General features: G+C 35.1%; 1 protein-coding gene across 11 annotated transcripts in view; it reads left to right on the top strand.

Moving 5' to 3' along the window:
- The first annotated feature begins 338 nt into the window (after nt 1-338).
- Nucleotides 339-16,883, top strand: part of LOC129264407 (serine/threonine-protein phosphatase 4 regulatory subunit 4-like) — a 60,010-nt gene continuing 43,465 nt past the window's right edge. For 7 of the 11 annotated variants that reach the window (XM_064102701.1, XM_064102702.1, XM_064102710.1 and 4 more), the window contains exons 1-7: nt 339-437; nt 1,212-1,359; nt 2,196-2,269; nt 5,320-5,426; nt 12,420-12,527; nt 14,228-14,349; nt 15,421-15,438. In XM_064102701.1, coding sequence (XP_063958771.1) covers nt 411-437; nt 1,212-1,359; nt 2,196-2,269; nt 5,320-5,426; nt 12,420-12,527; nt 14,228-14,349; nt 15,421-15,438 — 604 coding nt within the window. In that variant the 5' untranslated portion in view covers nt 339-410. The remainder of the gene's footprint in view (nt 438-1,211; nt 1,360-2,195; nt 2,270-5,319; nt 5,427-12,419; nt 12,528-14,227; nt 14,350-15,420; nt 15,439-16,883) is intronic. The other 4 variants (XM_064102704.1, XM_064102711.1, XM_064102706.1 and 1 more) reach the window with 1 other exon arrangement.

A 16,883-nucleotide genomic window follows, 5' to 3' on the forward strand; every position in this document is an offset into this window, starting at 1 on the left:
TGTGGTCGTAATAGAGTCAACTCAGACAAAGTTACATGTACTTTGTAGAAAGATGGATACAAACTGATCTCCTCTACATCAATCTTTTGCTTCTTTTAGGGACATTTAACATTCTATTTGACAAGGACCCTTGAAGTAAAAGAGAGATGTGAAAATTGTGCCTAGTAATCAACTTAATTCTTGTCATGTTCTGTCATATATTCTAGAAATACGTTCTGTAGATAAGGTACTGTTCTCTGTGCAATTTTATATATTTCTTCATTTCAATGCCAGCTTTCATGATATTACCAATTTATAATCATAATAATGGGGATGATGTCTTATTGAATTACAGCTCTGGGCAAGAAGTGCAACGATTAAGTGTCATTCAGAACCTACCCAACCTCCTAAAGAACAATAATGTTGATGCTATGCGCAGAGTAGTACCCAAAGTCAGGGTAAGTTTAGTAATTGCCGATTGGGGGTTGTTGTATTTGTGAATGTAGAGTTTTTCTAATCATTACACAAAAACATAATTTACAGGCAAAGGAAATTTGAAATGCTCTTGCTCATGAAAAAGACTATATAAACATGTGGCTGTACATGAACATTAGATTGTATAAAATATTGAAAGATAGTAGGCCTATTCATGTAGAGTATAGCAAGCTGTGCATTTTGTTTTAAAAGAATGTGAGGAATGCTAAATCTGATTACATGAAGGCCTACATGATCAAACAGGAAATAAATTTTGTTGAAGGCCTGCTATTATGAAGCCGTTATAAAAAATACCCGCAGCCTTCCAAACTAGGGAACTGCTCCTAGATGCTATTGAAGGTACTGTACGGTATACCAGAGTCTTTGGAACTTACCTGAGAGTGGTACTACAATATGTCCATGTTTGTGATTACAACTTTATCAGATAGCAATGTTGGAAAGCAAATATTGGCATTCCATAGAGATATGGTAAGTGTCAAATGGGTGTGATATTAAGGGAGTGGTATATATATTTGAATGCCTTATTAGATTGATTAGCAATTTAAAGCCGTTTTCAATGTGATGGTTATCAATTCTTTCTATCTGAAATAAATGCTCTTCTGTATATTAAGGGTGTGTATTGCATCACGTAAAATGCCATTATGATTTACGTTAGTTTGACATTGTTGAGTTGACCCCCCCCCCCCCCGCCAATCCTTTTTTGGTCTAATTTATGCATTTCTATGATTCCTTTGTAGGATGTATTACACTTAGCGAGCCAAGACCTCCAGGAGGCAGCAGCAGCAGCGTTTGTGAAGATAGCGGAGGACCAATCAGTGCCACACCTAACCTATGCACAGACATTCCTACAGACGATCTTACAGAATGCTGATAATAGAGACCCAGGTCAGTTTCATACAACACAATACAATTGATATCTCCACCATGACTGTTTGACAGCACTTTACAAAGAATCAAATACTCCTAGAGCATTTTGAATGAGGATTAATTATTAATGATTTCAGTTGACTTTACTGTTTCTTTCAGAGAAGCCATCATAATTTCCGCTCAATTTATGTTGCATAAAGAGACAAGTTTGGTTTAGAACTGTGAATGAATTCACTATTGAGTTCTTAAGAATTTCAAAACTTTGTTTTTCAATGCAACCTGAGCTGTATTTGGCAGATAGTTTTTGTATAAATATAAGAAGTTTCCACTGTAAATGTAATTTTTATTACATTTATTATTACTTAATACAAACCATCCTGTGTAAAATTATAACAAATATTTTTATGAAACACCACTCAAAACTTTGTTAACAAATCTAATATCCATAGAGTTGTATTTGAATTAAGATGAATTAAGATGATATTCAGTTTTTAAAATTGACTGCAGTACATAGGGAGTCACTGAGATGGTACATGTATGTGTTCTAAAATGATGATTCATTCATCAAAAGAATATTGATTTCATGTGTGAATAGACTTATCTTCTTGAGACGCTATGAGCTTCTGTTGAATTAGAAAACAGATCAATACCAACACTGTCTACCAACTCCTGTAGAAAACCCAGCGAGTATAAGCTTTGTACACTCATATCAACTGAAATATTTTTTTGGTTTTACTTTTGTGTAGATACTTTATATTCCTGTGGATTCCACTTAAAAGAATGAAAGACTAAGATTATTAGCGTACACTAATAGTGTTAACAGAATACTTGTATTATTATATTTTTATTTGTAGATATTTCTGATTCCTGGTTAGAAGTCTTACTCAACGTCATTACACACCTTCCAAAGGATGTCCTCAAGAAAGATGTAAGAAAACAAGATTTTATTCAAACACATTCCCTTAAAATTTGTTGTAAGCTTTACTATACGCTCTGAATTACATGGATTTGAAATAAATCCAGATTGGCTCTTCAATATTGATCAATCAAACTGTGGATTTGATTTGAATCCTATAAAGATTTATTTTTGAATCTCAAAGGATTTAAATTCAAATCTGTACAGATTGAATCTAAATTCAGTATTTAGCCGATCCGGATTTATTTTAGATTCATGAAATTAAAAGTGGATTTGATGACTGCTTTCAGAGGGGGGGGGGGGGCAGAGGTGTTTCATGAAGCTGTTAGTAAGTTAAGAGCGACTTTAAGAATGACTGGTGATCCTTTCTTACACGCTAAACCATCGTCTATGCACTCTATGAACATTTTGGTGTATTCAATTTACCGCAAGAAAGAATCACTAGTCATTCTTAAAGTCGCTCTTAACTTACGAACAGCTTTATGAAACACCCACCAGGCATGATGTACAAATGCTTTTGATGGTGGGGTGTTTTAGATAATGCATTGATTGCTAGAGGCTTGATAGAGGAACTAGCCCCTAGGGGCCCTCTTTCATATCCCAAGAACAAGATGATAAAAAGTATTAATAGAATGGGCAGTATGCAAATGAGGGATTTGATGATGTGACATGCTTATTATTTCTTTTACATTTTATTTTATGAAATATCAAATATTTAACTTTTACTTGATTTGATGACAAGAAGATCTTTGGTAAATCAAAATGAATGATAACGATGACAATTGTAAAAATGTATAGTTCCATGAGGAATCACATTAAATTTGTGTGTTTGCTCAGTTGGTAGAGCATCCGTCTTACAACTGGGTTGTCAGGAGTTCAAACCTGGCTGCATCAGACCGTTGAAAGATGGGAGTTTCTGCTACCCTGTTTGGCGTTCAACGATTAAAGGGATAGAGCCATGTCGATCTGGCGCTGCACAGCGGCTGCCGCGCCCACAATCAATTGGGCTCAGCAAATTTTCAGAGTATTTCATTTCATGTCTATTTCGGATGATAAAATATGGGTTCTTGGATTCTTTAAACAAATTTTACATTATTAGGGGGAAAATCTGAGGTATTTCACATTTCTGATAATAAAATATCTAAATAGGGAGTGTGTGACATCATGAGCTTTAATATTTTTTTATATTGCCTATAGATACGATGAATATCACTGTTTTTGTGGAAATAAGCAAACGTTATAAAGACCATATAAGTTGTTTTTGTTTTGTCTTTTTTGGTCTTTTTTCAGAACGTATGGAGAAAGTCACATTATTCAATATTGTTGCCAATTTGTAAATTACCAAACCTGACAAATTATTTTTTTGTCATTTGATATAAGATTTTACAACAAAAAAGCAAACCTTTTCTGCTGTGCTTGTAAATCTGATTTTCCCTCTTCCATTATTAAAACTGACTATAACAGGGTGGACTTCCTCCTTGATATGTTACTGCTTCTCCCTTGAGAATTCACAAAGGCATCTTGTCCTTGAAATTCTTTGGCTTTCATTTCAAATCCCATTGTACTGTCTGTGTGTGTTCTCCTGCTCAGAATGATTTTTCGTGACACCAAGTAGTCGCTTGATTTGCATTGATTCCTTCCAGGATGAAGTGCACGAATACTGATAGTTTTTCTTGTCCAGAATAGAATGTTTGTTTTCTGTCTCTCGTGTATCAGAATAGAGGAAAAATAAAAACATAACAATTTTTTCAATCGACTGTCACGCCAATGCAAGTGGCAGGTATTTATTTGTATTTTCATGAACCTAGATCTTTTATGAACCATGAGTGTCTAATCAAGCATTATAAACAAACAAGATAGAAAAAAATATTTCTACAGCAGTACAGTATTTTGCTTTCTAATTATGAGTGGGTTCATATTTATCTTTTTATGGGCTATGATGAACATGGACATTCCTGTGTGCATTGAAACTCAGCCATTCAAAACCACTATTAGTGATGCTGAAGTCTTAGATTTTGACATTGAAAGTGCTTTGTCATAATAAAGATTTATTTATAGGTACACCATGCCGTTTGTGTCACTGTTCCAGGTGTAATATTGATTTTTACTCCTTTTTTTTTCTTTCGTTTGACATTGATTAAATCGTAATGTGGTACTGAATCCATGAAATGATATGAAAAAAATGAAAAGATGTGATGAAATGTTACATAAAGTTCTCTTCTAACTGTATACATGTATGTATCATCATTTAAAAGGTGAGAATACTTTAAGATACATATAGGCCTATATAATTATTACATCTTATGAATCTAATGTCCTAAAAAAGAAGAAATTACTTTTTTTTATTACAGGACAATCTATTAAGGACAAGTCCACCCCAACAAAAAGCTGATTTGAATAAAAAGAGAAAAATCCAAAAAGCATAACATTGAAAATTTCATTAAAATCGGATGTAAAATAAGTAAGTTATGACATTTTGAAATTTAGTTAAATTTCACAAAACGGTTATCTGCACATCCTGGTGGGTATGCAAATGAGGCAACTGATGACATCATCCATTCACTATTTCTTTTGTATTTTATTAAATGAAATGTAAAATATTCTAATTTTATCCTCACTGTCATGTGAAAGGAGATTTATTCCTCCCTGGATATGTGAATTACCATTGTTTTAACATTTTGTGGCTCAGTCAAGTTTGCCATTATAGTCAAATTTGTAAAAATTGAAATATTGCATAATTTAAACTTAAAAAAACAAAGAAATAGTGAGTGAGGGACATCGTCGACTATCTCTTTTGCATGACACAAAGTGGTGCATATAACTATTTGGGAAAAATAAGCGACGCTTCAAAAGTCATAACTTTCTTATGTTACATCCGATTTCGATGAAATTTTCAGCGTTATGCTTGTTGGATTTTTCTCTCATTGATTCAAATCGACATTTTTCTGGGGTGGACTTGACCTTTAAATACTGTACTGACCACTGATGAAGCTGCATTGTATAAATAAGACTTTATCTAAATGATGTATTCCAAATCAATTTTGTTTATGGTCTCTCTGTAGATTCTACCCGTTGCTCTCAGTAAAGGCCAGCTGGCCCAGTCGGTTCAATCTCGTCTAGCAAGCTGTCGACTGCTGGGAAAGATTGCTACACGTTTTGACACCTTCATGTGAGTCCTTTTTCACTTGCTTCCATTTCATTTGGTGGTTTTAGACCGCCTCGAAGTTCGTCAGTTCCAGGTATTTTCCGATCAGGAAATTTACCCCGATCAGAAAATAACAGGTAGTACATGTATTGGCAATGTGAAAGCAAATTACATGTACGCGTTATCTCCCCGAAAGAAAATACCCACTAAATAGTAGGTACTTGTCATAATTACAAGAACTTTCGCGGGGAACTTTCCAAGGTCGCAGGTATCTTGGCAATGTGAAAGCAATTTACCGTATTTTTTAGCCCAGCGTGTAGTTTGGCGCGGGCGCCGTGGGTGGCTGCTGAGCTAGTGATTTTGAATCTTGTTATCAGGCCATACTGCGCATGCTCGTAACTTTAGGAACTCATCCCGGAGGGTATGTTTCGGGGCGGTGTGAATGCAGGAATAATGAATGGGTATTTTCTAGCCTAAAAAAGTTCTCGTAATTTAACGGGGATTCTTATGATCGAGGCGGTTTGAAACCACCCATTGAATATGTTTCTATTGTATGAAAGGAGTAACACTGATTCCATTGTACAATGGTGTGAGTCTTGTTTATTGTAATGCCTCTACAGGGTTACAAATTGGACTAGGAGTCAAGGGGAAATGAGAAACAGAATTTTGGCTAGTAGGTCCGTGGTTGTAGTGAAAGATGTTAGAATCTGCAGAAGCAACATCAGGAAATTAATTTCACGTAGTGCTCTGTTTACCCAATAATCCTCAAGTGAAATCAATAGATTGTGATGTACAAGTAATTTATTTCTCTGTCCTTTTCAGTAAAAGAAAAAAAACCCTGATAAAGTCTTATTATTGAAGCATTGAAGAGTAGTAGTTCCATACATGTATTGTAGGATGGTGAAAATACTGGTGCTCGTTTCTTTCATAGCATCATGGATGGGTTGATGGGGAGGGTGTTGATTGAGCATGGTGGAAAGAGAGGGGGTTGATGATGGAGGTGGGGGCGGGGATTAATCTGTTCAGTTCAAATAGAGCTGTCTTATATCCTAATGTACAGTATGTCTGTTATTTCACGTTGAATATTAAACATGGAGTAATCACATATAAGAAAGATAATCAAACTACACTTCATTTACCTGTTTGAATATATTTTGGTGTACATAATTCACAACCCCCCCCCTCTCCGTAAGGAAAAAAAAAACACTGTACAAGTTTTTTCTTCCCGTGTGAAATGGGTAAAAGTCTTTCTCTCTGAGGTGTCTTGTACATGTAGGTCTCACACACCAGACATTGTTACATTATGAGGCTGTTCTCACTACGTTCCTAAAACTAGTTTACTGGGAACCGGTTCAGAAAGCCAGTTTGGAAGATTGCTTTGCTAGCGTTCTCACTTGATCACATGAAAGTGGTTTTCAAAATCACTTCACGTATAGCGCTCTTGTTGCTATGGAAACGCTCTCAGTGGGGAGACACGTTTCGCGCGAAATTCGAAACCGCAGCATAGGCATTCTACACCTGTCGTGTGGAGTAGCGCGCTCAAAATGTGCGAAGATCGCTTCCCGAAGAACGGTTGTGTCCTCACTTACGCTAAAACCACTTTTCCGATGCGAAGCGATCTTGAAAACTACATCGCGAGGTGGTCTTCCAAACTGGTTTGGAAGAGCGCTTCCAAGAGCGCTTCGACCGTTCTCACTTAGCGTTAAACTAGTTTCCACTAAACTAGTTTCCACTAAACTAGTTTAAGGAACTGAGTGAGAACAGCCTCTAAGGCTAGTATGGATAGAGTCTTTTCTTTCGTACAGTAGGTCATGTCCATGCTTGAGTTCAAATAATGTAGCTGTTGATATTCTATACCATGGAATATCAAGCAAACTTTCCAATCTCAAACAAAGTTCTAACATGGAAGGGTATAGTTTTGAAAATTCTTGCAAGATACCTGCAGTATACAGTGGGTGTACAATGCTGGAACTAACTTAAAAATGAACATGTAGGTGACGAAAAGAGTCTCATCAACTTTTTGAATTTTAATACAAAATCAAAGATCACTATTTAGTATTTATCAATTGAATTATTCATTCCCATATATTAAAAACAAGAAGTTGAAATTGCGTTTGAAATCAAATTATTAGTTTTCAAACTCTTGACAACTTGTTCCTCTTTACTTATTATTATACCTAAGAATCTGATACATTATTGAGCTGTTATTATTGCGATAAACAAAGGCAGCAATACACTGCTCTCATTCTACCTTATCATTCTCCCTGAAAATAAGAAAAGGATTTGAAAACTGCTATACCTTTGCCATGTCCCTGATGCATAGAATCAGAATGTCTGTGTGACCTAAGTATTCATCAATAAAGCTTTCCAACAGTAGTATGTTTGATATGCCCCTTCTATATTTTTTTGCATAAATCAATGTTTGCATCTTACCAATCAATATATGTACGTTAAATATTGACTTTAGATAAATCAGAAAGTATATCGTCGATTGCCCCAATTGTGAATTGATCAGTGTATGGAATTTGATTCATACTGTTCATAAATATTGACTTTAGGCCTATATGAGAACCGTATTTGCAGTGTTTAGAGTTACAGGATATTGGGGTCCTTTGTTACGTTTATTGCATTTAAAATTATCAATAGCGGTACTCAATAGATAAGCCCTACCCCCCAAGTTCTTGCTGGTAATTACGCTTTTTGTTATTGGTGTGCAAAATTGCATTCAAAATCTGTTCATGAATTACATGTTCATTTATATCGCTAATTCCCATATTTAAGTTTTAATTTCAAACCATACGGCCTAGGAAAAGTGAATCAAGCCGGTTTTCAGAGTTCACACATTTTCAAAGCCAAAGGTCTCCTGTTAATATGTAGGGTCGACATTGTACAATGCTGACATTGACAAAGGTCGTTGGAATTCAACTTTTAATGATATGGTATTGTTACCTTGAGCCTGAGGGTCTTGGTGATGTTGTTATTAGTCTTAGCCTCTGAGGATTTCATTTTCACATGATAATACGGAATTATTATGTTGTTTTAAAATTATCACACTTATTATTTTTCAATTTTAGTGTGTGATTGGGGGGCTTACAGTATATGATTTGTACATATGTTTCACTTTTGTAGACCTTTGTGTAAAATGCAAAAATTCATTTCAATTGTTATTACCTATTGTATTAAAGTAACATGAAGTGATCTTTTCACCCCCTGCATTTAAAGTATTGGTAGTTTTATGTGGCTTATCATGTTTGCTCTTTGATTTTGTTAGTTTCTGTGAGCTAATTTCTTTCTATATGAATGCATTGTTGTTTCTATGATATCTGAGGAATTGTATAATGGAGCATTTAATAGGATAGATAAGCCTCAATGAGTTTGCTCTTTGTCACTAATTCTTATGATAAAATATATGTTGTTACAGTGAACCTGATGCATAAAAAACTTCTTCAAGTTGCTTCAATGCATATCACTTTATATTAGAAGTCTCTGTTAAATGCTAGATACAATGATAGAGCATACATTAACCTTGAGTTTCCCAGCTGCATTGTAACATCTATCATATTTTACCTGCTTCTGTGTTGTAAGGACTATGCAGCACAATATGGATACATTTCTTGCAACAACAAAAAAAATGCCATGGCTGGAAATTGAATCCACAATTTATTTTATACATGTACTGCAGTAAATGACATCAATAATTCTGACTTTATTCTTCTGTCAATGATACATTGAAATTACAATAAATTACAGTTAAAAAGGAAGAAAGAGAAGACAAAAAAGGAAGAAAGAGAAGACATTGTAAGAATAGTGGAGTCTAACATACAGTACATCTACGCAAAATCTAATATTTAAAGTCATCTCATTTTGTTCAAGTGCATGTACAGCACAAAATAAAACATTTTTTTCCCCATACATTCCTCATTAAGGGAAAGTTTGGTCTCAACAGATTGTGAATTTCCTCATTAGAGGTGCTAGCAGGCATTTAATGAGGTGTTTTTCTTGAAAGGTGCCCTTACACTCATAAACATCTTCATTACTCGGGTGTCAGGCTGTCATAATATGTACTTTATCAAGGGAGTCTGCAGTTCAAAAAGTGATAGAACCCAGAGAGGGGCTTGTGTGTAAAGATTGAGACGGTCATCCAACAAAATGAGCTGTCTATAAATGTTGACAATTGATGGTATGAATAGAAGAGTTCTAGTATATATACTATTTCGATATCACCCCAGCCTTTGTCAAATTCGTAGAAAAATTGAAATTAGCAAATTCATTGTATTTAATAATAACAATAACATGAAGGAAAGACCCCCCACCCCCCCCCAAAAAAAAAACATTACATGGAAGATGGGGTAGAAAAGTCAACAAAAACAAAATAAATCAAGGTTGATAGGAATCATCATTATACACCTGTAGAGTAAGAATTTGGCAGAGAGAGAGAGAGAGAGAGGGGGGGGTGGGGAGAGGGATGGGAGGGGTAGAGAGTCTAGTCTGCAGGCACAGACCCTGATTGAAACTTTGATCAACAAGTGTGTCTCCGCAAAGACTAGCACATACAAAACTTGCTGTTTCTAGGGCCTTCCGTACACAAGGCATGAGTAGGCTGCAATTCAGACCCTTTACTCGAGTGAAGGGTTTGCCCAGCAGACTATAGAGAGTCAGGGGAGGGTATAATATGGATGGAGTCTGGAGAGATACAATTAACACAGTATATCAATGTTCATTGAAAGCCAGGAAATTAGATAAATTTAACAATGACATTTGTGTAGAGGCTATGATAGAGTGCGATTTCTCTCCAGACCTTCTTACCTTTCTGCAAAGTGGGTCAGAGTACACTTTGGAATGTGTATTTTAGGCTATACATTGAATGTATCAGTCCCTTATGATTATGTATCTACCATTCACCACTGCACTGTGCTTGAGAACAGTCACATTAATGTAAACAGATGGGTTTTTAAATTTATACCACCTAGCCGTATGTGATGTTAACATGTTTAGAGATGATTTACTCACTCTTGGACCAGATATTGTAATAAATATTGAACAGTGTATCAACTCTGATGAGATGGAAGCAATGATAATGTTTTGACAGTATGAGCATTCATGACATTGATTGATTATTGGAAGGGGAAAAAAAGGAAAGAAGTTCAGAAGGTGGAGTTCTTATGCAGTTACAGAAGACTTTTTTCATACTGGTAATAGTATAGGCGATTTCCTGCACTTATTTTTCAACTTGGAAGGTCGAAGTTTGCTCATATTTTTGTGATCTAGTCTTTTAAACATAAAAAATATCAACAAAAGAAAGCTTGGAAGCATAGTTCATTGAATGAATGTGATATCTGAGTGAGCTACTCAAACTGTTGTCAATACATGTACGTGTATATAAATATTCTTTTAAAAAATTGGGGGGGGGGGGTGGGGTGGTTGGGGTTCAACATGATTATCAGGCCTGTGATGTAAAGTGAAGATACAGGAGAGTTTGTCAAAATTAATATTATAAATTGATAACAGGTTTTAGGAGGGAGGGTTTGTATGTTCTGTTTATATTTGATCATAGAACAGCCCAGATTAAACGAATGTGTAATAATCTTGTACTCTGAAACAAAATGTTGTGTATTAGAACTTTATATCAGGGTGCTACACAAGCACTTGCCCGATTGCCCAGGGCAAGTAAAAGTTAGAGTCGGGCAAGTGTTTTGAAGTAAAGACCAAAACTACTTGCCTGAATTGGGCAAGCAAAATTCTTACAGTAGAATGACCAAAATTAGGGTTGATGATATGATATTAACCCTAATTTTGGTCATGGCAGGCAAGATAAAATCACTTTGGAAAAAGAAATGCAACAAGGTAGATCAGTACATGTCAAAAGAGAGAAAAAAAATGGTTTATAAAACCACAAAACTTTCTTTTGAAGAGGTAAAAAATAATTTCAAGGATTTTTTCGGGCAAGTGAAATAGATATTTGGGCGAGTATATTCCAACTATTAAAAAATTTGCTTGCCCGACTGGGCAAGTGCTTCTTGAAAGTTATGTAGCACCCTGTTTATAGGCAGTGAATTACCAAGAAGAGGTGAAAGAATGGATGTTGTAGATTTGGTCCTCCAAACATCATCTAAAAGAATTAGGAGTGAAAAAGGGTAGGGGAGGGGGTTTTCGGTTGATTTGGCCTTGTGTTTGGTGTAAGGTCAAGTTTGTATACATTATGCATTGGCATTCTTGTTTGCACAAAAAATATTTCTAAGTTAAGCTGAGTAAGAGGGAAACCAATGCCTTCCATGTAGTTCTGAACTTAGTCTGATAATCCAATATAAAGTTGAACGTGGTATTGTAAACGGAGTGGTATTAATCAGACTCCATCTAGGGTGTGACCTTTTTCAGCCGTGTGATGAAATTAATTGACTCATTTATCAAGAATGACTTGAGTGATACCAGCATCTCAGCATGACCCCTACCTGACTGGCCCCTTACTGCCCATGCTGGGGCTACTGTAAGGAAAACTCTGTCTGGCTCATATTTTAAAGGGGGACATCTTCCATATTTCATATTTCATCATTAGAAATATCATCTGTTTGTTAATACTGTATCGACCCCTTGCCATGATGATGCAAAATATTGATGTTTTTGGAAAGTGAATTTTGCTTTTGGCTCATTTTACATGTTTACAAAAAGATTTTAGATTTAAAGAACCCACAGAATGTTTCATTAACAGAGGACCACCCCTCCCCCTCTGCCCCCTGGACATTGCACCATTTTATAGAAGCTTTTAAATTTCTACTTTGCTATTGCCATTTATCGGTACCTACTACAATTTTAAATGTGAGAGTGTGAGACATTTTAAATTTTGACAAATGTTGGGAAATGTTGTTTTAGATTACGGTACTACGTTTCAATGCAAATAAATATTTCATTTATGTATAGATGTAAGTAAGAACTATACTTTTATGAATATATATAGAATGTATACATGTATCATGCTTTACTATTTTAACAATTTATGTTTAATTTCATATTGTCTTCCAGGATCAAGAAGGAAATCTTACCTTTGGTTACATCTCTGTGTCAGGATGTGGATTATGAAGTCAGAGCATGTATGTGTAAACAGCTAGATAGTGTGGCAAGAGGATTGGGGTAAGTTCACATCAGGGTATGATTATGAAGTCAGAGAATGTATCTGTAAACAGCTACAGTAGATAGTGTGGCTAGAGGTTTGGGGTAAGTTCACATCAGGGTATGATGATTATGAAGTCAGAAAATGTATGTGTAAACATCTACATAGTGTGGCTAGAGGATTGGGGTAAGTTCACACCAGGGTATGATGATTATGAAGTCAGAGCATGTATGTGTAAACAGCTAGATAGTGTGGCTAGAGGATTGGGGTAAGTTCACATCAGGGTATGATGATTATGAAGTCAGAGCATGTATGTGTAAACAGCTAGATAGTGTGGCTAGAGGATTGGGGTAAGTTCACATCAGGGTATGATGATTATGAAGTCAAAGCATGTATGTGTAAACAGCTAGATAGTGTGGCTAGAGGATTGGGGTAAGTTCACACCAGGGTATGATGATTATGAAGTCAGAGCATGTATGTGTAAACAGCTAGATAGTGTGGCTAGAGGATTGGAGTAAGTTCACATCAGGATATGATGATTATGAAGTCAGAGAATGTATGTGTAAACAGCTAGATAGTGTGGCTAGAGGATTGGGGTAAGTTCACACCAGGGTATGATGATTATGAAGTCAGAGCATGTATGTGTAAACAGCTAGATAGTGTGGCTAGAGGATTGGGGTAAGTTCACATCAGGGTATGATGATTATGAAGTCAGAGCATGTATGTGTAAACAGCTAGATAGTGTGGCTAGAGGATTGGGGTAAGTTCACATCAGGGTATGATGATTATGAAGTCAGAGCATGTATGTGTAAACAGCTAGATAGTGTGGCTAGAGGATTGGGGTAAGTTCACATCAGGGTATGATGATTATGAAGTCAGAGCATGTATGTGTAAACAGCTAGATAGTGTGGCTAGAGGATTGGGGTAAGTTCACATCAGGGTATGATGATTATGAAGTCAGAGCATGTATGTGTAAACAGCTAGATAGTGTGGCTAGAGGATTGGGGTAAGTTCACATCAGGATATGATGACTATGAAGTCATATGTGTAAACAGCTAGATAGTGTGGCCAGAGGATTGGGGTAAGTTCACATCAGGGTATGATGAATATGAAGTCATGTGTGTAAACAGCTAGATAGTGTGGCGAGAGGATGGGGTAAGTTCATGTCAGGTATGATGATTATGAAGTCATATGTGTAAACAGCTAGATAGTGTGGCTACAGGATTTGGGAAAGTTCACATCACTGAGGGCATGATATAATTTTATTACCAATGTTACAAGTTTGATATTTCTTTCTCTCTTGATATCACTTTGAGAAAGTTATTGAATATTAAACATGGGAATGTTGTTTGGCCCAAATAGATCAGTCAGTTTTCCTTACATACTCTGTTGCAATAAAACTATGGGAAACTGGAAATTTGCCAATGTTTGGATTCGTTATCCTTTATGCAGGTGAGAAAATCCTGTGCTCTAAATTAATGAAATTCATAAATAATGTAATATTATTGATGATTAAGTATAGTTTTACCACTTGGTTAAGTTGATATCAAGCTATCGTATCAGTATCCACATAGCAAAAGCTAGACCAAGTGTCTGGAGAGTAGTTGCAGTGCTGGACTTTGTCATCTTTGACATTCATCTGTATATTGGCATGTTTCTACAAAAATACATAGGATTGACATTAATACATTATATATTTTTTCTCGATTTCTTCATGAAGCCTGGAGCCTACCAGAAGTGCAATACTACCTGAACTTGTTGAACTGGGCAAGGATGAAGAGAGCTGTGTAAGACTAGCAGCATTAGAAACTATAGTTAGCTTACTCAGTCTTCTAGACGATGGTGAGTCGTGTCATTTTATCATCTCTTAAAGCCAGTCAGGTTCATAGGCCTTTACATAGAGTACGATCCTTTAACCCTTAACTGGTAATATGTTATGTGCGTGGTGAGTGTCGTAGGTCTATTTCACTGAACATGGTCTCATTTAGTGAGATAGTAGATGCATAGAATATAGTCAGAATTGTAGTCTTAGACACCCATGTTCTCTTATTGAAGTAATTACTGTGGTTTTTTTTAATCACTTTTGATAAAAACATTTGTATTGGATCAATTTTGGCTGAAAAAAAATAAATTTTAGTCTTTGCATAGGTTCAGAATTTTGGTGGAAAAAATGCAATTTATTAGAAAAGGAATCCAATCCAAGGTTGGTAATAAATAGATCAGTGTGAAAGGAGAAAAATAATTACTCTTAAATTGATTTGCTTTGATGTGTGATAAAACTTGCATATTTGGAGTGTGTTTTTTTTTGTTGAAAATCATGCAGTTTACAAGATGGAATGTGGAATGATTAATTACCATTTTTGCATAACTGCAGTACAATTAACTGAATGAAAAGCTAAGAAGAAAAAGCAAAGAAAAGCTAATGTATTTCAGGCATTTTGATACTCTTTCTTGAAATTGGAGTCATTTGTTATTAAATATTAAAAAAAATTGTAATGAATTTGGTTATTAACATTTCAATTTGGATATGATACATGTATAATTGCTTTGAAAGTAAAATATACAGTGTATAACATGTAAAAGCATAGAATATAAAAAATAGCCATTGAGACTTTGGGAACTAGATATCAGTTGTATTATTTTTCCCGAATTTTTTTTAGTTTAGAAATTTCTCTCATTTGTGAAAGATAGTGTCACCCTTTACATATCACTCCTTAGCAAAATAATAATAATAAATAAATACAAGATACATGTTTGAATAACTTTGTTATTTTTAGTACCAAATATATCTTGATTCTTCATTTAGAGGGATAGTAATCTTGGTTTCCATAGTTTAGATGACTTTAGAGTACACAACTCACCTAACATTTTTCTTTTCCCCAAATAACTCTCTCTCTTACTGCATGATGCCAGTGAATTTCATACCGCCAGGTACTGACCAATTCTTCAATTTTCTTTATTCTTAAGGGATGTTGCAAGAAAATATTTGCAATCAATTGCAAATTTCCATTCTGTTTCCATTTGCAAATGATAGATCAATTTTAACTGCATGACAAACCAGTTTACAAGTACACTCCTTGTTGGGATCAGCAGTCGATTTGAAATTTGTAATCAGTTGCAAGACATTTAATTTATTTAGGGGCCCAACGTAGGTTTGCGATTGATTGTAAGTTTCTTGCAATGCCCCATTACACTGTTTGTTGTGAATGATTAGTTTTGGTGTTTATAAAACTTATTGCTTTACAAGTTGGGCTCAAGTACAATATCTTTGAAATCCCATGCATCTTTCACTGCACAGTGCATGCATAACCCCTATGGGATATCAATCATCGTACTTGTGCTTGCAATGAATTGAGCGAAAATGTACCCAGTTGTTTTTCCTTAGCCATAGAAGCAAGTGCCATTCTGAACAACACATTCATTTCCGTTTTATCATCATCATCATCACATAACTATGCAGTGTTGCCACCTCTCTCTTTACATGACCTTTCTTCACATAATGGGTCAGCCACCATCTAAGAAAACATTCAACATTTCAATGTAAACCATAAGATGTATGTCGTACACTGAATTGATTAACAACTTTCGCATTCCCACACATTAGTGGTTATAATGAACATTTTTTGTGTGTGCGTTTGTTATTGTAATATGTGTTGGTTTGAAAACAACTAACATTTGCCATTTTTTAGATTTAAATTATATTACTGAATGCAGTCATAAAAACCCTATCAACGACATATACTATATATATACTCCATGTTTATCAACACATTTTTTTATTACCACTGATACGTCATTACTTTCATAAATACACTTTGATGTTTATGTATACATGTAGCCTTTTGCACCTCATAGTCTCAAAGATTAAACACTTGTCACTTAACTTTCTTTGATTCAATAGTACACTTTATTTTTTTTGACACGTGAACAATGTTTGTGAAAAAATTGATATTTAGATTAACTTTTATTTTACTTATATTTTTGAATGATATGAAGGCTGTTGAAATGTATTAATATATTTCTGTCTTATAGATGTTTGGTACCGGTATTTATATTTTTTTTTGTGTGTGTGTCATTTGTTATTTATTGTTTTCTTTGTATTTAAAATGTGTTTGCACTTTCCAATACATATTACTTTACTCTTTGTCTCACTTCCATTATTTTACTTGTAAATTATGATGATGGATTTGATGATGCTTATTATTAGGTGGTCTGTCATTAAGATGACAGATCACCTATTATATTCGTCAGAATTTTCTTTATTTTTATTGCCAAATCTTTGTCCACCTCTATCTCAAAATCGGGCATGTCAATTTCCTTGATTTTCATGTCATGTATGGGCATCATTATGGACATGGGAATGGAAACTTTTCAAG

This window comes from Lytechinus pictus, chromosome 7 (assembly GCF_037042905.1).
Source record: "Lytechinus pictus isolate F3 Inbred chromosome 7, Lp3.0, whole genome shotgun sequence".
Lineage (NCBI taxonomy): Eukaryota > Metazoa > Echinodermata > Echinoidea > Temnopleuroida > Toxopneustidae > Lytechinus > Lytechinus pictus.